General features: G+C 38.9%; 5 protein-coding genes across 5 annotated transcripts; 2 read left to right on the top strand and 3 right to left on the bottom strand.

Moving 5' to 3' along the window:
• Window positions 1–505: 505 nt before the first annotated feature.
• MONOS_3161 (putative Rab3 GTPase-activating protein catalytic subunit) lies at window positions 506–7,311 on the bottom strand (the record flags this gene model as incomplete). Its single annotated transcript, XM_067873141.1, has 7 exons — window positions 506–1,830; window positions 1,935–2,283; window positions 2,438–3,244; window positions 3,413–6,710; window positions 6,758–6,941; window positions 7,022–7,234; window positions 7,302–7,311. The coding sequence occupies 7 exons, from the start codon at window positions 7,309–7,311 to the stop codon at window positions 596–598; spliced, it is 6,096 nt and encodes a 2,031-aa protein (XP_067734229.1). The 3' UTR covers window positions 506–595.
• Window positions 7,312–7,485: 174 nt separating this feature from the next.
• Window positions 7,486–11,826, top strand: MONOS_3162 (uncharacterized protein; the record flags this gene model as incomplete). The annotated part of the gene is made up of 1 exon (XM_067873142.1): window positions 7,486–11,826. One exon carries the CDS (start codon window positions 7,486–7,488, stop codon window positions 11,680–11,682), a length of 4,197 nt encoding a protein of 1,398 aa, XP_067734228.1. The 3' UTR covers window positions 11,683–11,826.
• Window positions 11,821–14,165, bottom strand: MONOS_3163 (pre-mRNA-splicing factor prp46; the record flags this gene model as incomplete). The annotated part of the gene is made up of 6 exons (XM_067873143.1): window positions 11,821–12,129; window positions 12,319–12,700; window positions 12,847–12,954; window positions 13,192–13,764; window positions 13,852–13,959; window positions 14,053–14,165. 6 exons carry the CDS (start codon window positions 14,163–14,165, stop codon window positions 11,983–11,985), a joined length of 1,431 nt encoding a protein of 476 aa, XP_067734227.1. The 3' UTR covers window positions 11,821–11,982.
• A 130-nt stretch (window positions 14,166–14,295) lies between these two features.
• Window positions 14,296–17,017, top strand: MONOS_3164 (putative E3 ubiquitin-protein ligase RNF216). The gene has a single exon (XM_067873144.1). The coding sequence runs from the start codon at window positions 14,331–14,333 to the stop codon at window positions 16,554–16,556; it is 2,226 nt and encodes a 741-aa protein (XP_067734226.1). The 5' UTR covers window positions 14,296–14,330; the 3' UTR covers window positions 16,557–17,017.
• MONOS_3165 (putative membrane transporter) lies at window positions 16,766–19,459 on the bottom strand (the record flags this gene model as incomplete). Its single annotated transcript, XM_067873145.1, has 6 exons — window positions 16,766–17,942; window positions 18,079–18,510; window positions 18,625–18,811; window positions 18,904–18,942; window positions 19,064–19,210; window positions 19,280–19,459. 6 exons carry the CDS (start codon window positions 19,457–19,459, stop codon window positions 17,158–17,160), a joined length of 1,770 nt encoding a protein of 589 aa, XP_067734225.1. The 3' UTR covers window positions 16,766–17,157.
• Between the last annotated feature and the right edge of the window lie 144 nt (window positions 19,460–19,603).

Here is a 19,603-nt window from a genome sequence, read left to right as displayed (position 1 = left end):
TAAAGTGTCAATTGAAGAGTAAATATCTTCTTTATTCTCGCTAACAACAAAATTTGGCTTTTTCAGCCATTCGTCCAACTACTTTTGCAAGTCCGTACACATTCAAACAAAATATACATGAATAAGAAATAGATTTATTAAAAACAAATTTGAATAAAAAATTGAATCAATATGCTAATCTTCAAAAAAAGAACATTAAATAAGATTCAACCTCAACTTGCCCCAATCCCTTTTCTTCGCTTTCATTATCACGCAACGAATTTAATGATCCAAATCGTTGATTTTTACGCAGAGAAAGTGTCTCATTCATTCTTCGTTTTTTTGGTATATCTTTTTCAATATCCTTTGAAAATCGATCCCATCGTGTTTTAATTGATGTTGGAATGACAGATATTTGCTGTTTATCGAAATTTATAGGAGTATTCATTTAGAATATCCTTTTAAATAATTCTTGATCAAATAACCCTTCTTTTTTTTCACAAACATTTCTTCCAAATGTTGATTTATAAAATAAATTTTGTTTAAAAGTTAAAAAGAAAAGAAAAAACATCGAAGTGAAGAATCATTTACATAAAAATCATAATAATATATTTTTTCACACAACTCCTTGAGAAATTGCAGTATGAACTTCAATTAAGTTTTCAGTGATAAGTGCATAAAGCCTGTGAGGAAGATCCTCAGTTAAGCAAAGACCATCATTTAAAGTGCAAGCATCCGGCTGAGATGCATGGATTGGATATGAAGGTTGTGTTGACGTTATTTGATTCGAAGATGAAGTGGACAGTGAAGAAGATGAAGGTTCAGGTGAAGATATGGATAACTGAGCGATTTTTTTTGAAGTGTTAAGAATATCCTTATCTTCATCACCATCGTCATCTTCAATAATAAATGCTCGCTTTTTCTTTCCCTTTAGAACGCTTTTACTGCTTTCTGCAGGAGCAACAGGCAGTTCAGGTTGGCTTTCTTCTGGATGATTTGAAAGATCAGTTGATTTCTCATTTTGCTTAATTTCATCCATTTTTGCACTTTCATTTTTCATTTGGGCTTCCTTCTGTTTTTCCTTCTTTTTTTCTTCCTTTTCATACTTTTCTTCTTCTGTCTCAATGTGCAAGTCTTTGTTAACACTGATAATAATCTCTTGTTTTGAAGAGCCACTCACTGAACGAAGGGAAGGGAAGAAGGAGAGCGAAGAAGAAAGATCCATTTCTTCAGCCACTTTCTGATTGAACGACGATGAAGCTTGCACATTGTTAAACCCAGAAGTTTCAGAGGAGGACAACTTGTGTTGTTGTTGAGTGCCTTCTATTGAGTATTTAGTTGGGATGCTCTCTTTCTTCGCCTTCCAATCTTCAGCCTCGTCTTTCCACTCCTTCGGCCACACAAGTGCAAGCTGATCACCAATGCTCCACTTGCCGTTCTCAAGCACAAATTCCGGCTCTGCCACGACTGCGTTCTCCCCTTCGCCCATCACAAGCAGCGCTGCTTTCTTCTGTTTTTCTCTCTCAAGCTCGACGGTAGCTGACTGGATGAGCGGCAGCACGATGCTCGGGCAGAAGCGGAACTTTCCAGCAAACGAGTCCAAAATCGCGGCCTGGCTTTCGCAGACGTTGATGCTGTTGGCAATGGCGGAGATGGGCATCATGTTGATGAGCGACGAAGGTCTGGTCACGAAGCTCAGAGGAGAGGAGGCGTATGCAGAGGGAGATGATCCATAGGACTTTGGCGTTTGCTGAATGCACGACTGCAGATTGAATGCATCCATCAAATTGTACAAATAAGGAAGAGGATTAAGAGGAGGTGGCATTTGCACTTTGGCGCTTCCGTCAGAGACTTATCAATGTCAATGCATAAGTCAAAACAATTATTTAATAAAAAACGTTCAAAGAAAAAAGAAAAATAATTACTCTTTCGAAATAGTCAAATTCTCATCACACCATTTTCGTTCATTTTTTGCAGCGCAACCACCAAAGAAGGCGGCGAAAGGTATGCGTTCAGAGGAGTGGAATAGAAAAGCGCAGAAAACGCCAAGTTCAGCCAGACGCGCGAAAGCTGCTCGAACAGCTCTGAAGGCTTCATATAGAGCAAATAGTCCAGAATCGCCTCGGCCTGCTTGGTTGGGTTGAACAGCGGCTGCTGATCGACAATGCGCTTGGGCGTTGTTGAGGCCCACATCTCCATCCACGTGTTGCAGTCGGGATTGAACGTCATCCGGTGCGAAAGACGCGGGGTGCAACCCAAATACTCGCGTGTGTACTCGACAGGGCACTGGATTTCAACGCCACCCTGAAAGAATAATAAGATAATTGGAAAAAAAAAATCAATTTAAAAATATTAAATAAAATGTTACGGATAAAAAAGTTTGCAAAAAAGTGTATTTTTTTTCAAATTAATTATCAACCAAATGTTTTCATTTCTATAATCCTATTCATCAACAAACAACTTCGATCACCCAATCGCGGGGTGAGAACCATCTCACAAAATCCTCCAGTGTTGCTTCTTCATTCGCTGCCTTAAATGCCTCGATGTCTGACTTCAGCATTTGGTGTGCCATCTGCTGAGTGGTGTTTGCCTCTCTCTCGTCATCTGCGGAAGGCGGGGCAACAAACATTTCTGGCTCCCACATTTGCCCACCGCCAATGAGCTGAAGGCCGACAATCGGAGCTTTTCTGCCATAGTTGTATGTCTGGTGGGACAGACGAGGCGGAGGAAGTGTGTGGCGATGGATGCGGATGTTCTGCATATGCAGACGAGGAGTGTGCTGCTTGTTGGTTGAATGCGCACTCTCATCGGGTAAATCTGATGCTTTGGATTTCTGGCTTTTTGGTGAAGCGCTTTCTTTTCTGTCTGAGGATTCTGTTTGAGAAGTTGAAGTTAATTTGTTCCTCTTTGGATGTTTTGACAAATATGATTCAGCCAGTTTGTCTATTTCATTGTCTTCAGCGCCAGTTGACTCGTTTTCGTCGTTTTCGTTTTTGGCTTCGCTTAAACTTTCGTCTGACGAGAAGAGTTTTTTTAATTCTTCCTTCAGCTTTCTCTCGTGCTCCAATCTTTCTCTTTCTTTCTCTTCTTCTTCTTCTCTCATCCTCTTTTCAATTTCTTTTCGCTTCTTTTCTTTCCTTTTCCTCCTCCTCTCCTCTCTTTCTTGTCTTCTTTGCTCTTCACGAAATTCCCTTCGCTCTGTTATTCGCTCCTTTTCCAGAGCAGCTCTTTGCATGCGGCGCTTTTCACAAATACAATAGTTCAGCTAGAAAGTGCAATAAGAGAAGATTGATATTAAAGAAAGACAAAAGTTGAAGTTATTTGATGATTATTTATAAAAAATGCAAAAATTCTAAAAAAATTCAAAATAAATAACATAAATCATAAAATTTGCATTTTCTCCACTTTGTGTTTCATCAAGTAGTCATCATACCATTTCCAGTTTCTGGTGAATCAAGCAATCTCTGTGATCAACAAACGAATGCACCCCTTCTTTCCTTTCATGCACCGATTTATGCTGATTGCTCTTCTGCTCTTTTTCTGACTTTGAAGAAATCGAAGCAACAGTCCCAGCAGTCGAAGAATTTTCCTTCAAACAAGAAGATTCTGCTGTCGCCTCAACGCTCTCTTTATCCAGTCTTGTGCGCTCTTCCATTTTCTCTCTCTTCACTTTCTCTTCAAACTCTTGTATTTTCTGTCTGGATACTTTGAGCAGCTCTTTATTCTCTTTCTCTCTCCTCTTCCTCTCCTCCTTTTCTGCTTTTCCGTCGAAGTCCAGCAGCAGCGACGAGCGCAGAAAAGGCAGCGGAGCCATCTCCTTCCAGCTGCTGTAGCACGAAGTGACAAACACCTGCCACGAATACAACAGAACTTCCTCTCTCATCGCCTGCTTCGGCGTCGACGACATGAAGGACACAAGGCGAGAGAGAAGCGACCACGACGGTGAGGATCCGTTAAAGAACTGGTCTGTGTGTGTGTTGAATGATTTTTCTGGTTTTTGCGGGGAAGTCGAAGATGATGCTTTTGTGGAGGATGGAGAAGGAGGTGTTTTGGATGAGCGCAGTGTTGGTGATGCTGCCTTTGTTGATCGATCTGTTGGAGAGGAATTGACTGAATCTTTGCCTGATTGCGCTGCATCTTTCACGCCTCTTCCCCTTTTCTCTTCTTCTTTATGAGAATCTTTTCCCGATGATGCAGATTTACTTTCATTTTCGCTGTCTTCATTATCTGACCCAGACTCCTTTATGCTATCTTCTTTCTCTTCGGATTCCTTTCTGTCGGAATCTTCTGTTTTCGATGACTCATCCCTTTCATATCTTTCATCTCGGTCATCTTCATCTTCATCGCTAGCAGCGTCTTCTATTTCACTGTGATGATATTCCGGGTCTTCTTCTCCACTCTCTACTTGCTTGTTCTCCTGAGGCCACGCAAACAGCAGCTTAAACGCTGAATTCAAGTCAATCTGTGAGATCGTCTCTTCGAAACCTTTCATCACCTTTCCGTGCACTTTCCCTGCCTGCCCTGCATACGACGCTGTGTACGCTGGCTGTATCGAGTCAAGCAACATGCACATGGCACACAGACTGAGGAATTCCTTTGTCTTCGTCCCAAGAATTGTCACGCTCATATCTGGCTTGTAGCAGCGCAGCCTCCAAATGGAAGGATGTGTCGAAGGTGGATTCAACAGAAGAGACAGCGGAGACACATCGTCAGAACAGAGCGAAGAGCTCTCACTTTGGTCGTCTTCCTCTTCTTGTTTTGTGGAGTCTGTGGTTGTTTGGCCGCCCTCTGCTTTGCTGGTGACCTCGCCAGACAAATCTTTCAATAGAACAGTTGAGAAGTCATCATTGCGTAGCTTATCAGACTGGCGTTCGCTCTTTCTTTCTTCTTCTTTCTCGTTTTCCGACAGGTCAATAAGGCCCAGCATCGCCTTTCCGCAGTCGGTTCGCAGCTCCTCGTGGCAGCAGTCTGCCAAAGCGATGTTCTCCATCAGAACGTCAATCTCAAATCCTTTAACTGGATCATCAGTTCCAGCGAATCCCCATTTGATGTCAAATCTGCCTGCAGGTGTGCGTGTGTACTCAGAAGAAGAGGGCATTGGAGTCAGCAGAACGAGAATGGACTGCAAAGACAAGAGAGACTTGTATTGCTGTTGGAGGCGGAGGAGTTCAGCAGATGGCTCAGCTGATTGATTGTTCGTAGAAGCTGATTCTGCTTCTGTTAACGCTTTTTTGATTGAAGACAAATCAGAAGAATAAGTTGGAGGCGATGACTGCAAAGAGGGTGAGGAAGCATTTGAAGGAGATGGAGAAGGAGAAGTCGAAGGTGAAGGGAAAGGTGATTGAGAAACAGAAGAAGGTGTCAAGCTATGTCCCTCTTCGTCATTATCTGATGAATTCTTTCCTGTTTGCCCTCCTTTTTGTGCTTTTGATTTTTCTTGCTTCTCTTTTTCAATTTTCCGTGCAATGTCGTCCTGCATCTTCCAATTTGTAATGCGCCTTTTTCGAGACAGATTAGCTTTAGCACAATCTTCCCATTCTTTCACTGCGACCAAATACTTTCGCGTCTTCTTTCTTTCCAGCTCTTCAATAGCCTCCAATTTTTGCTTTTCTTTCTCTGCCTCATCATCTCTCGTGCCATCATCATCATCTGCAGCAGCAGCTGTTTTTTCGTGCATTTTCTCTATCCGATTCATCATCGCATCAGCATCCTCCGCTCGAGGCAATGGAACTTCCAACCGGAAAATCCCGTTCCCTGACCCACGAACAAGATTCTTGTTATAAAAAGCCCACACTGCCTCGTCTGCTGCCGAAGAAGCAGCTGTTGTTTTGAGGAAGTTGACGAGCTGTGGGTACGAAAGTGGGGTGAGTTCTGAAGACTCGCAAAGCGAATGGAGTGTGGTCATGTGAAGAGGATGTGAACTTGAGTAGGAAGATGAGTGAGATGAAACAGACAAATCTTCAGTCAAGAAAGATGACAATAGAAAATCAAGTGGATCAATGCCTTCCTTTTTGGCAAGAGTTGTAATGCTTTGCTTTGTTTCTTTGATTCGTTTTTCAACTAAAACACGAAGCTCGGCAATTCTTTCATTGATTGTGCGTGAAATAAGCCCCATCCGTTTTTCCACAAGGCCAAATGCATCTCTCTTCCGAACAAAGACATGACGGATGGATGCGGTGGTAAAGGGGAAGAGCGGATGGGCACAAGGCTGCGGCACACACGCCAATGACTGATAGAATGTGAGCTGCTGCTGATTTGCATCGCAACAGGCGTTGCTCTGAGAAAAATGTTGCGTGGACTGTTTCATGTCGTTAAATTGAGGCGTTTGATAGAATGAGTCAGGATAATGAATTGTCGGAAAAGAAAGAGGAATTCGCGAAAGAAAAGTTTCACAAAGCTGTAAAAATGTGAAGCATTTTGGAGAATTCATGTGAAATGGGAAAAATGAGCGAAGCATTGTCGATTTAGATTTTGCTGACAAATCAGCAGAAGACGTTGTTTGTGGTTGATATGAAAATGGAGAGTCTTGATGAGGATGATGAGGAATTGAAATTCTGTCACTTTGAAATTGGACATGAATCCCATGCGCATCGGAACAGACTCCTAAGACCATTGCACTGTTTAGGCCTTTCGTTAAATCGGATAACTGGGGTGGGGATTGAGAATCAGAAGCTGTATAAAACGTGCACGCAGATGAATCTAGTAGTAATGAAACAAATACAGGAATGCAACTGCAAAAACAAAACAAATCAATTATAATTAATATTTATTTAAAAACCAATCAATATTCCGAAGAGCAACAGCAATAGCTCCCAATAACACATGACTTTCTAGTGATGAAGTATATGAAGCATTTGCCCTTGCAACTATGTAATCCTTGACGCCGTACCATTTTTCAATAAATGAAACATCATCCATCCGAATATTGTCTGAAATACACAAAAGAGGAGACGGAATTCCATCTAAAAAATCAAGTTAAAAGATTTTATAATAAAAATGCAATTTGATAATTTGTTTTGTTGAGCGCTACAGTTTGACAGACCATGAATAATGTGAGGGAAATCGTGGTTGTGAATATAACGAAATTCAATTTTTCCAAAATAAGAATCAATAGTCTTTAAGTGAACTCCCAGCGAAGTTGTCTGACCCCATCCATGAGCAAGTTTTAAAAAAGATAGTTGATCTTCAAGAGATGCAACAAGTTTTTCTAATTCTGTACTGTTAGAATAGTCAAATATCTCAAATGGAGAGTCCCCTAAAGAAAAGTGGTTGCAATCATAAAATTTTAAACAGGTGTAAATGTTAGTTAAACTCAGAAAAACCTTCGCTCATATCCCAAGATCAAAATATACCCGCAACAAAATAATACCAGAACTCAAATCAAATTCTTCGCTTTTCTGAAAAGAAGAGGCAAATTGAAAAATAGAACAATCAGAAAATTATAAAACATACATTTCAAATTCATTAATATAGAACTCGGCTTCTGCATTTACTTTTCCAAAAACAATGTCAAAAAAAGAAACGAAATCTCAAAATGGAAGTAGCAGGGAAAAGATTCGCGAAGAGTTGGAAGAAGCAAGAACGAACGCAAGTTTGGAAGTTAAAAGTAAAGCAAAACTCAGTAACAGTCTTGCCGATGACTTTACGTTCACTCCAACAATATTGGATACATCTTTCAATACTGAGATTTTGGTAAAGCCTACACGACCAAGCAAAATTACAAAGTCTAATTCAAAGCAAATGTGTGATAAAGATGAGCAATCGATTTCACCTAAAAGAAAGTCATCAACAAATAAAATAACAAAGCTTGATAGATTGTTTTCGTCTTCATCAATTTCAGATTCCACAGATGAATCATCTGAGCCCTACAAAAAATCATCGAAAAAACATGTGATAAAAGGAAAAGCAGAAAAGGAATTAGTTCAGCAATCTTCTTCAAAAAGTGATTCAAAGAAAGAAATTGATTTATTTTCATTTGGAAGCGATGGCAATCAGACTGAAGAAAGTGAAAATGCCGACTCCACTACGGCTACTTATGGGCCAGATACGAGCCAAGCTTTGTCTTCAGAGGATGATTCTGTAAGAAATATTTCATTCGAATTTGATCCAATTGGTGATTTAGTTCTGCCTCCAATTTTTGCAAATAGAGACATTTCTTCTCCTTTCTCAGCGAATCAAAAACAGTCAAAAAACAAAAATGATGATAAAAAAGGAGATCTGTTTGAACCATGCTCGTCAAATGCATTCAAACGAACTGAAAAGACACGATTTCGCAGCGATCAATCATTCGCTAAGTTTGGTTTAGAGCAAAATAGAAATGAAAATTTGCAGAAAATACCTGTGAAACGCAGCCGCGAAGGTGTTCCTGTTTGGCATAGATACGCCGAATTAAACATTGACTCGAATGATTTTTCAGCAACACAACTTGAACAAGAAAGCACCAAAACTGAAAGTGCTTCAGCAGAAAGTGGACAGAATAACAAAAAGAAATCATCAAATCTTGAAGGGCCTAAGAAAAGAGGAAGGCAAAAAGCTGCTAATGCATCTGCGCTTGAAGGGAAAGTGATGGTGCCTTCGAGATATTCACTAGAGCAATCAGGTGCATCAACAGTGGCAGCAGAGGACATAACATTTATTATCGATTCTATTTCATCATCATTTACAGAAAGTGATAGTTCTTCGAGTGCATCATCATCTTCCGATTCATCTGAATCGAACTCATCTTTTGGACTGAATTCACCAAAACCTTCACCAGCCTCATCACCATTTTCTTTCGACTCCTCATTTTCATATTCATTTAAATTTTCTTCTTTTTCTCAATCTCATCTGCGGAACTGTTGGAAAAATCTGCTGTCATTTTTATTGTGCAGCGATAATCATTCAGCGCTCAAAGGAAGAAAAATGCTTACAGAAACGATTAATATTATTCGAAGACTGTGGGATTGCTGGGAAGAAGAGAGAAACTGTATGAATAACAGTACGATACAATTGGAAAACAAGAAAGAAAAAGAAGATGACAGCGTTCAACAAAAGCAGCCGAGCAACAAGATTGACGGAGAAATTCTTGCAATTTCTTTGATGATCATTCTCTTTATAGCTCAGGACAGCATGTTTGTATATCTTCTTTTCCCGTCTGCACAATCATCGTCTGTACTTTCTTTTGGATCTCCACCATCTTCACCTGTTCCACCTTCATTCGACATCGTTGATGCACTTCTTCGTCTCCTCTGCAATCCATTAGTCTCTCAAATTCACATCGAAGATGCTGTATCTTTGGAAGCATCACCAAAACATGTCACCACTTCAACCAAACCGACCCCATTTCTTTCTTTTGAGCGTCTTTCTTCCATTTTAAACACTTCACAACCGACAATTCGCACCATCACTTCAAATCCATCTCATTCTCTTCCATTCTCTTCACTGTTTCCCACTTCATTCAACTCATTTGTCTCTTTGCTGGTAGAAAAAGAGAAAGCCGAACAAAAACGACCGATGATTCAATCTAAATCATTTTCTGTGTTACATCAAAAGCAGGAGCTAACAATAAAACAGACAAAGAATCCGAAAAAGAGTAAAAATCAGTCCGAACAGCACATTTCACATGATGAACGCGACATTTCTGGCTTTTCTGCTTTATTTTTGCTTTGCTGTCAAACACTTTCAGTCGTTTCAGAAAAGAAGCAGCAATTAATGCCATCAACTGGAATCGATGAGCAATCGCAAACACAGTATGAATACACTCAGAGATTGGATAGGCCGGACTTCCGCCTTTTGAGCTTGATGGCACCAGATGATGGAGCAGTCGAAAGCGACTCGACGGATCTTCAGAGAACAGAAGCAGGCACTGCTTTAATTGAGCCACATGTCCACAAAAACATTATTGAATATATGTCATTTCTACTAAATCCTTTACTGAGCAATGCAACTATCGTTGTGGAGTCAGAGCAATTCATTTCGTTTTCTTCTTCGAACTGGCTTCAGCTTTCGCTATCAGCATACAACAGACGAAGTAATCAGACTTTATATCGAACTATTTATGGATTAGGCTCGATTCCTTTTATTAAGCAGTCAAATCTTTCTGTGGTTGAAATGCTGTTTGAAGTTTGCGAATTGATGTTATCTTCTCACGCGCGTAGGATCTTGCATGCTTCAGATTCTCTGAGTTCTCCTGACAAAAATCAAAGTTCTTTTAGCAAATTGCATAGCAGTGGTTCATCAACAGCTTTTAATCAGACTGAGCTTGGGAAATGGATTGCGTGTGCGTCGTTTGTTGAATCTCTTCTTCTTTCAGCCGCTGTTATTCAAAAGTCACTTATCCGTTTTCATTCTTCTATAAATGATGAATCGCGAAATTCTGAAACGAAAAAACAAAAATCAAGTATTTTGATTGAAGAAATGACAGAAAATGAAAGCCAGTCACAATCATGTTCAAGCACAGAATCCATAAGTCCAGATATTGTTGAAGTTAAACAGCTTCCATTAGCATCCGATACAGCAAAGTCTCGATCAAAAAAAAGAATGCGAATCGAGGAAGATGAAAAATTGAGTGAAAAAGAAGATAAAGTGAAATCGTTCAATTTCTCTGTTCTCAATTCAAAAGCAAAGGAAGAACATGAAAATGTTCTTTCAGATTCGCGCTCATTCGGAAAGGCTGGAAAAACTCCTTTTATTCCATTAAGCTCAGTTTTGTGTGGAGTGCGCTTGCTTGTAAACATGACTCATTCATTGAATGAACAAACATTAATCCACATTTTCTCGAGTCAAAGTTCAGAAGGCACTAAAACTCTAAATTCACTTCTTAATAAAGAATTACAGTATTTCAATAAATTGTCCATTTGCAATTCTGAACTTATTCCTTACGGTAAATCAGGAAAAATAATGGATACAGCAAATGCACAGCCTTCATTACTTCTTTTGCTTTTCATTTATTATTTGTCACCTGTATCTCCTCTTCCACATTTGCGTCTAACTTCGGATTCATCTTTTTGGGGATCTTCTCAACAAGATAAAATGCATTCAAATACAGAAAAAGAACAAAGCTCTCAATTATCACAATCATTTGATATTCGCATTAGCATTGTTGCAGCTCTGATAAATATTGCAACTATTTCAGATTATTTGAGAAAACTGATGGCATATTTTGGGAATGGTGATGTCGATTCTGGTTACAAGAAAGGAAAAAAGAACAGTTCAACTGATGATGATGACCAAGAAACATATTTGCACATGCCATATCCATTTTTAATGTTGTTGGCTTCAATTGCATTGTGCCCTGAGGGAAAAGAAATTGGAGAAGAGGAACGCGTTCTGTCGTCTTATACGGCCCTTCTTTTTGGAATTCTTCTTCAGCCATTAGATAACGATGCTCTAAGGCAGTTGTGCTCATCCTTGCAGACTTTGACAATCAATGCACCTGCGACATTCACTTTATTGGTAACTCACTCAGATTCTTCTTCTTCCTCCTCTTCTTCTTCTCAAAGCACTACGCATTCTGTTGTTATCCAAGCATCGGACAAAGATTCGCCCGAATCAAAACCGCGTTCCCCTTCTTCTTCACTCCATTCGATTGTTACAGACTTCTTTGTCCTTCACAATGCTTTGGGCATCTCCACACTCAAAATAAACAGCTGCTTTTCGGATTCAATTGCAAATCTTATGAGGCTAAAAGATATCGAATCAGAAATGATTGCAGGCTCGAAATGATAGTGTTGCTATTGATAACCTTTTTATTTGACTTTTTGATACCCGAGTCTTCAATTAAGTATTAACTTATTGAGTTGTTTGTATTCTAATTATTTTGCTTTTTTCGGTGAAAAATTTTAAAAAAATGCCTGTTACAAACAAAAACAATATTCATTTTTTGTGTGATGCTTTGTTGGCATCTCAATTTTTTGACATGAGGTGAAAGAAAAGTGAAATGAGCATTTCTCCAAAGGAATTCTATCAAAAAGCAAATTTGAATAAGAAGAATAAGAATAAGAAAAAAAGATTAGAAAAAAACAATCATTTTGGCTTTGAAGGAGTCCATGTGATAGGATCAGTAGCAGGGCTGGAATCAGGGTCTTCTCCAAAGATCTTAATTGTCTTATCATCATTGGTAGTAATTAATCTTGTTCCTGACTTATCAAAAGTGACACATTCAACGCCATACTGCAAAATTCATTCGCAAATGTTGGATATATTCAGATAAAAAAATTGAAACGCAGATATATGAATGAGCGGAAGTTTATGCATATGAAAGATGCAATGTGAAAAATCAAAAATCATAAAAATAAAATCATAGAGAATCGTTTAAGTATATAAAAATATATCAATGTATTTTTGCTTAATGTTACAAACCTCACTTTCCAATGAACCAACTTGAACAGGTGGACGAATCTTCTGAAAGAGATAGCCAGTTCTCCAATCCCAAAAGGCGACAGATCCATCAGAACATCCACCAGCGAGTACACCTCCACTCACCACAGTTGATGCAGAAGAAGATTTTAACGATAATTCCAAAGAAGAAGAAGAAGAAGAAGAAGAATCAGAAGAAAGCGAGTCAGATGAAGGCGATGCTGAAGTGATAGATTCCAGTTCTGGATTAATCGACAGACTGTTAATTCTTGTTCCTGCATTGTCCAAATTTCCGAGGAACGTTGGACCTTCAAATGAATACTTCTTCACATTGTCTTGTCCGCCAGAAACAAACGTGAATTGATATGGATGACGGCACAAGGCTCTGGAAATCATCAAATATTTTGTTGCAAGCATTTTATCATATCATTGAAAACAGAAGATAAAAATGGTTATAAGAATGAAAATATGCATATAATTTTGAAAATGTTAAGAAAGAATAAAAATTAGGCAATAAATCAAGACAGAAACCTTACAGATTTCTTGTGATATGTCAGTTGGTCAAGTGGGCGTTCTGCCTTTCTCAAATCCCAGAGACGAATTGTTGAATCTGCTCCACCTGTGATAACATGAGGCGATCTGAAATAAATTTTTGTGGTGATAATATAAATAAAAGCAAATGAAATTTTAAAATTGCATTAATTTCACAATAGAATGAATTTTCAAAAAATAACCATTTTCAAAAAAAAAAAAAAAAAAAAAAAAAAAAAAAAAAAAAAAACACAAATATAAATAAAAGAGTTCTCTTCTTTGTAACTTTCCCTTAAAACTTATTTTTCTTTCAATAAGTTTTTCAAAACAAGTTCGTACGCATACGCATTCTGTGTGATTAGCGACATCACTGTGTTTGAATGACCAGAAAGTTGAAGAACTTCCATTTTCGTTCTTATATCCCACACACGTGCTGCTGAATCCCTTCCTCCGGTAACAAGCAAATCGAGAGATGGATGAACACTCAAACAAAACACTCCGCTGTGATGGCCATGGTAATGTCGCACAACTTTGTTTTGCTCAAGATCCCAGCATAAAACCTTTTTATCCTCTCCACAAGAAAATAAATATGGATGACGGCTTGACACTTCTAATCCTGTTACCGCTGATATATGATTCGCTAGTGTTAATTTCAGCACTCCAGTTGTCATGGACCAAATCTTTATTGCTCGATCGTTTGATCCTGTTGCAAACCATTCATTGTTTGGCTCAACAGCTACTGTTCTAACCCATCCATCATGGCCAGATAAAACTCTGATAAGTTTCCAATGAGGATGAAATACAGGTGGATCCACTTTTGAAGATGAAAGTGATTTTGTTGCTGCTCTTATGGCTATTGCAGTTTTTGAATCAAAATGATGAGAATGATCAGCAGCTGATTGAGAAGATGTAGTTGAACTTCAAAATGAAAAACAGAATTAAAATTAAAAAAATAGAAAACGGTTTATTTTTGTAAAATTACATGAAACAAATACGATGAAATACCTGGCAAGCACAATTGAAGTCGAAGTTTGCTGAGCTTTTTCATTCTGTTCTGGAGCAACAACGTCTGAATAATCGGCTTCAATTTTATTTTTTATTAGAAAGTTTCCTCTTTATGTAAATTAGTTAAAAATATTTTGTTAGATTTCAATTAAAAGTAATTAAAAGTCTTTCACAATAATAATAAAATCAAAGAACGCAAACAAGGTTTCGTTGGGGGCGAATATATTGGAAACTAAATTTGGTTGGAATAAAGCATTTGTTGACAACTTCAACAAATGCGCTGTCGATAAAACAGAAGAAGAAGTGACAGACATTTGAAAAAAATATTATATTAACGATCAAATCATTTTAGATTCATTTTGTTATTGTTTCTTATTAATTTATTCAAGGCGTTTCTTTTATGGAAACGTTCACAGTTGCAAAATTCTAGTAACCATATTATATTTTTTAGTGATACTTGGAGAATATTTTCGATATAAATGAGTCTAAATATTGATATTGATGATGAAGACGAGATGGAAGAGGAGTTTACAGATAGTGGAACTGATTTGATTGATTTAAAAGATGATTTATCTCCAAACATTCATTCCAAAACAACTCAAAATGATCCATTACCTCAGATTCCAAATCATGATAACGCTCTTCCATTGCATACTTTTAAACCTGGCATTCCAGCGCAACTTCAAAAAAAGTCGCAAAGCGATATTGACAAAGAAGAAGAAGAAATGCTTCAACAAGCGATTATGGCGTCTCTAGGTACTTATGAGGAAGAAAATCCAGCAAATGAAGATTACGATCAACAACTGGAAAAAGATGTAGAAACTGTTTGCTCTATTTTTGGGGATGTATCGACATCGTTTGTTATCGAAGAATTGAAAAAGCAAAAACCACGTCCTCAAAGAGCCGATGAACTTATCGAACGCATAATAGAAATGAATGGAGAATATCCGCGAGAAGTATTTGAAGCTCCAAAAGAAGCACCACCAAGTAGGGACTTTTCAAATTATGATGAAGATGTCCAACCATCATACAAACAGTTATGTTTAAGATTCATTTCTACAATTTATCCGCGAATTCCAATTCCATTTTTAATGAAGTCATTGCAACAATTCAAATTTCATCTTTATCCTACATGGCAATATTTTGATGATAATTTGATTTTTTTCTTGGATAAAGTGACTCTAAAAGCAGATTCTTCTCCAATTCTTCCTCTTCCACGCAATGATCAACCACCAAGCGAAAACGAGGTCGCTGCCGATCCGATTTTTGGTGAAGAAATGAAATATGTTCTGAGACAAATTGACATAAACAATTCCATTCTTGAAGCCCTTACGAAGCGAAAGCAAAAGTTGCTGGCTGTTCAGTTGGTAGATGATACAACAACTAATAAAGATTCAACAACAACAGAGCTTTCAAAAGATGGGAAAGAAGACAAAAAAGAAGAAACAGAAAGCGTTGAAAAGGAAATAAGTGCAATTGAAGAAGATTTGGCTCCAAAGGAAGACAAAGAAAAAGATGATGAAGCCCAACATTCTTCAACAGATGCGGAGCAAACCATTCCTTCTTCTTCCTCTTCTTCTTCTTCTTCTTCTTCTTCTTCAAGCTCATCTTCTTCTTCCTCTTCTTCCTCGATGTGCATTCTATCTGATTATCCTCTATGCTGTGTTCGCTGCCACAGCGAGCTGGATGCTGAAGAGATGCTCCTCTGCCACCGCCACTCGCATCTCGGCTGTCCGTTCTGTGCCATCAAGCGCGCCCGGATAGCCCTGCGCCGCGGGGCATGCGACGTGCGGTGCTCGTGCTGGGTGGACAAAGAAGAGGAAACGAAGGACGAGGAGTGCGAAGAGGACGAGGAGACAAGAGTGGCAGTGCGCACAATCACTTCACAGACTAATGAGCACGACGAGGCACGGGCTTCTTCTTCGTCTGTGCCTTCTTCCTCTTCTGTTCCTTCTTCCTCTTCTACCCCTTCGTCTTCAAGCGCCTTACCATCCTCCCTGCCTGCCTCCAACAGCTGCCTCCTCATCCGGTGCCGTGGGACATACCCTGACTATTTCTACAGCGAGATCCTTCCTCGCAGCGAAGTAGAGACGCTGAGCCAGCTGCGTCAGGCTGCCGAGCTGCGAGCGGCAGGAATAGCGAATCTTGTGCAGTGTCCGTTCTGCAACTACATGTGCGAAGTGGACGACGAGTCGAGAATTGAGATGCGCTGTGCTCATCCGTCGTGCCGGCGTGTGTCCTGTCTGAAGTGCCGAAAGGACAGCCATCTGCCGCTCCACTGCAAGGAGATGGATGACTGGGCCAGGCGCTCGCTCTTCCAGGCAGTGGAGAACAAGTTCCGCTCGTTTGTGGCGAAGCCGAGCTGTCCGAACTGCAAGAAGCCTGCAGTCAACAAGGCTGGCTGCAACCGGCTGATGTGTGAGTGTCGTGTGTGTTTTTGCTATGTGTGTGGGCAGGCTTGCCCGCTGCCGAATCCGTACCAGCACTTTGCAGACATGGGCTGCCCGCTCTTCTGCAAGGAGTCGGAGATCGCGTCGATTAGGCAGAAGAGGGTGATTGTGCAGGCGGAGAAGGAGTGGAAGCGGAGGAATCCGGAATTTGCATCTTTCTCGTTTGTGCTGAATGAACCGGGGACAGACGGGCCGATTGGGACAGTTGTGGATACAAAAGAGCAGGAAGCGAAAGAAAAAGCAGAGAATAAATAATTTCATATAAATTCCTTGTAACTTTGTTACAAGGATATCAGCTAAGTATGCAAGTGCTGTTTATTTGAGAAGGCTGCTTATGAATAATTTTTACACGTTGAGAAAAAATTTTCATTTGTTTTTTAGTTTGCCTGTATTTGGGGATTAAGCATTTTTATTTTGTTATAAATTCTTCTGTTGAACTATTATGGAGGAGTATTTCTTTCTGATTTCATCTTCTGTAATTGTTTTTTGTTGAGGGCATTTCTGTGAATGACTTTATGAAATGCTATAAACCTGAAAGGAAAAAAAAAAAAATAAAATAATAAGGCAATCGCAATTTCAATTCATTTTGTTTTCAATGTTGCTCTTTTTACGATACAAAATAATTCTCATTTCTTTTTTTAAAAAAGAATTTGCCTTCTTTTATTTTTATCAATTTTATATTTAAAAAAATAAATAAATGCTCAAATTTCTGTTTTCAAGAACTCATGATACATTTTTAACAGAGGAAAATTAAAAATAAGAACAAATAAAAATCAAAAACTGACAATCAAACAAACAGCCAAAAAAATGTATGTGAATATAAAAACATAATTGACTTTGTTAACATTGAATAAAATTATTCATTTTGTGTGTTCATTTCTCCTTCGCTTTTATCTTGTTCAGTCTTCTGCTCCTCTTCCTCAAATTCTGATCCAGTTTCTGTGTCTCTGGTAGCCTCTGTGTCTTCATTGTCACTGAACCCATCGCTTCTGTCTGTGTCATCTTCGCTATATGCAGAGAAGTAGTATTGCGATCTGGCTAATCCACTCATGCCTTCTCCTTGCCCCGTGCTACCAGCTGGGAACACATCAAGACCAGGCGAAAGGCTGTTGCCCACAAAGGGAAGTGAAGACAAAGGGTAAGGCATCAAATATGGCGGATGATCAGCAGCAGTGAATGTGACGTAAAGGTTGGATGTGTCATGAGAAGGAGAAAGAGAAGGTGAAGGGGAAGAAAGAGAAAGAGAGGAAGAAGGAGAAGATAGAAGCTCCAAGTCGGATGTGTCTGTTGATGCGTCCATTGAAGCTGCTCTTTCAGCACTCGAATCTGTTCTGCTCTGAATGGGATGAGCAGTCGATACAGAAGCAGAAGAAAGAAGAGCTGTCGGTTGCGAAGTTGTTGCTGAGGAGGAAGATGTTGAAGAGGAAGACGAAGGCAGTGAACTAGACGTTGCTGCAGTGGAAGAAGACGATGAAGCCGGCTTGTCTGCTTTTGCCTTGATGATCCTTGCAATGTAAAAGTTTGCGCCATTCCAAGTTGCCACAGCCAACCCAAACAAAATAGCAAGCGTGTGGAAGAAGAAAGACTGGAACATCAGAATTCCAGGCAGTGTTGTTAGAAAAGTGAACACAAATTGGCACACTAACAGATGAAAGGATAAAATGTTTTGAATAAAAAAGGCCAAAATTGAAGAAAAATGTGAAGGAAAGAAAGAAAAGTTGTTTCAACGAAAGAAACAATATTTAACTTGATAAGAAAAGCAATAACTGAATCAAACATGTGTACCACGTTCCCTTCACCCAGCGTGAATGCGACCACTCAAAGTACAGTTTGTACAAGAAAGAGCCTGTTTTCAGTCTGTTTGTGAGTTTGCGCTCAGAAAAGACGAACTCCTGGTGCTGTTCGAGGTATCTGGCATCGATCAGCATCACCTTCACGTAATAAGAGATCTGCCACACAAAATAGAGGAGGAGGTGGAGAAAGAAGCCACGCAGAGAGATGGAGAAAGGAAGCGGCGATGTGCAAGAAGACTCCATTGGCAGCGGGGGTGAATGCTTAAATGAATAAAAGAGGACGGAGCGGAGGGAAGAAGCTGTTAAAGGCTGGTTTTCTGAAGTGAATGGGGTGAATGGCTGAGTAATGGAAGCATAGTCTTTGTTGATCCAGCGGAGTGAGTAGACAACAAGCGGAGGGAAGAAGTGAAGGCAAACTGTTCAAAAAAATTTGAATGACAATTAAAAAAAGGCATAAATCATTCATTAAATAAGGAAAAATAAATGGTTGATAAATATTAATATTTAAAAAAGGTATGTGAATGTCAAACCAGAGATCATTTTGTCAAAAGAATGGAACACCAGCGAATTTCTCCAAGTTATAATGGCCGAAAGAAGAGGGCCAGATGCGGATAAAAAGCAACATTCCCAAAGCAGTCTGGATGTCGGAAATACGAATAAAAAGAAAACCAGAACTCCATTTCCGAAGTAGCAATAATCCAAAAGATAAAAATGTGCCTATTTTAATGTTAATTGCAAATTTTCAAATGAAGTTTGGTTTGTCGAATAAAATGAATTAAGTTTCTGTTTATAAACAAAATGTTGCACACTTTTCTATGATGATAATAGAATATCCTTCCTAAGACTAACTGAAAAATAAATTTGAAATATATTTTTTATTGACAAATGTTCAGAAAGCCAAGCGTGAACGAATTGATGATATTAAAATAACAACATTACAAAATTGAAAGTAAAAAGCGATGCTCATACTGGAATCATGACTAGAACGTAAACTATCGGGAGCCAACTTGGTCGACAAAGAAATATCCACTCCGTTGCACACATAAATAGAACAAAAAATAAAAATGAAAGTCTCTCGGACAGTGATATGTTGATTCTGGAAATTGTTCTTAGTGTCTTTGGAAATTGTTGTTTAAGAATATTAAAAAAATATTGTTATTTGTAATTCAGCAAAATTGTGCAAACTCTTGTTCTTGTAAATCTATGAAATCTCGGTGAAAGGCGAGGATCAACTTTTTCGTTATTTGAAGCATTGTCTTTCGAGTTTGATGGTAATATTGTTGAGTTGCGCGAAAGTTTTGTCGATTTTTCTTCAGGAGCAGACTTCAATTGAGAAAAACGTCCATACGATTTCATTGTTCGCATATATGTCAGATATGGAAGTGTGACTATGTGGTTCTTCTATTTTCCATTTTATATTGTATAATATTTAGGAAAAGATAAAGTAATTAAAAAAATGACATCATGAAATATTTCTTTTCTAAAAAGCATTTGCACCCATCAAAATCA

The sequence above is a fragment of the Monocercomonoides exilis genome (genome assembly GCF_001643675.1).
Source record: "Monocercomonoides exilis strain PA203 chromosome Unknown scaffold5-2102611, whole genome shotgun sequence".
NCBI classification, from domain to species: domain Eukaryota; phylum Preaxostyla; order Oxymonadida; family Polymastigidae; genus Monocercomonoides; species Monocercomonoides exilis.
Note: the sequence above shows the minus strand (reverse complement) of the source record. Positions and strands in the feature narration are given on the sequence as shown.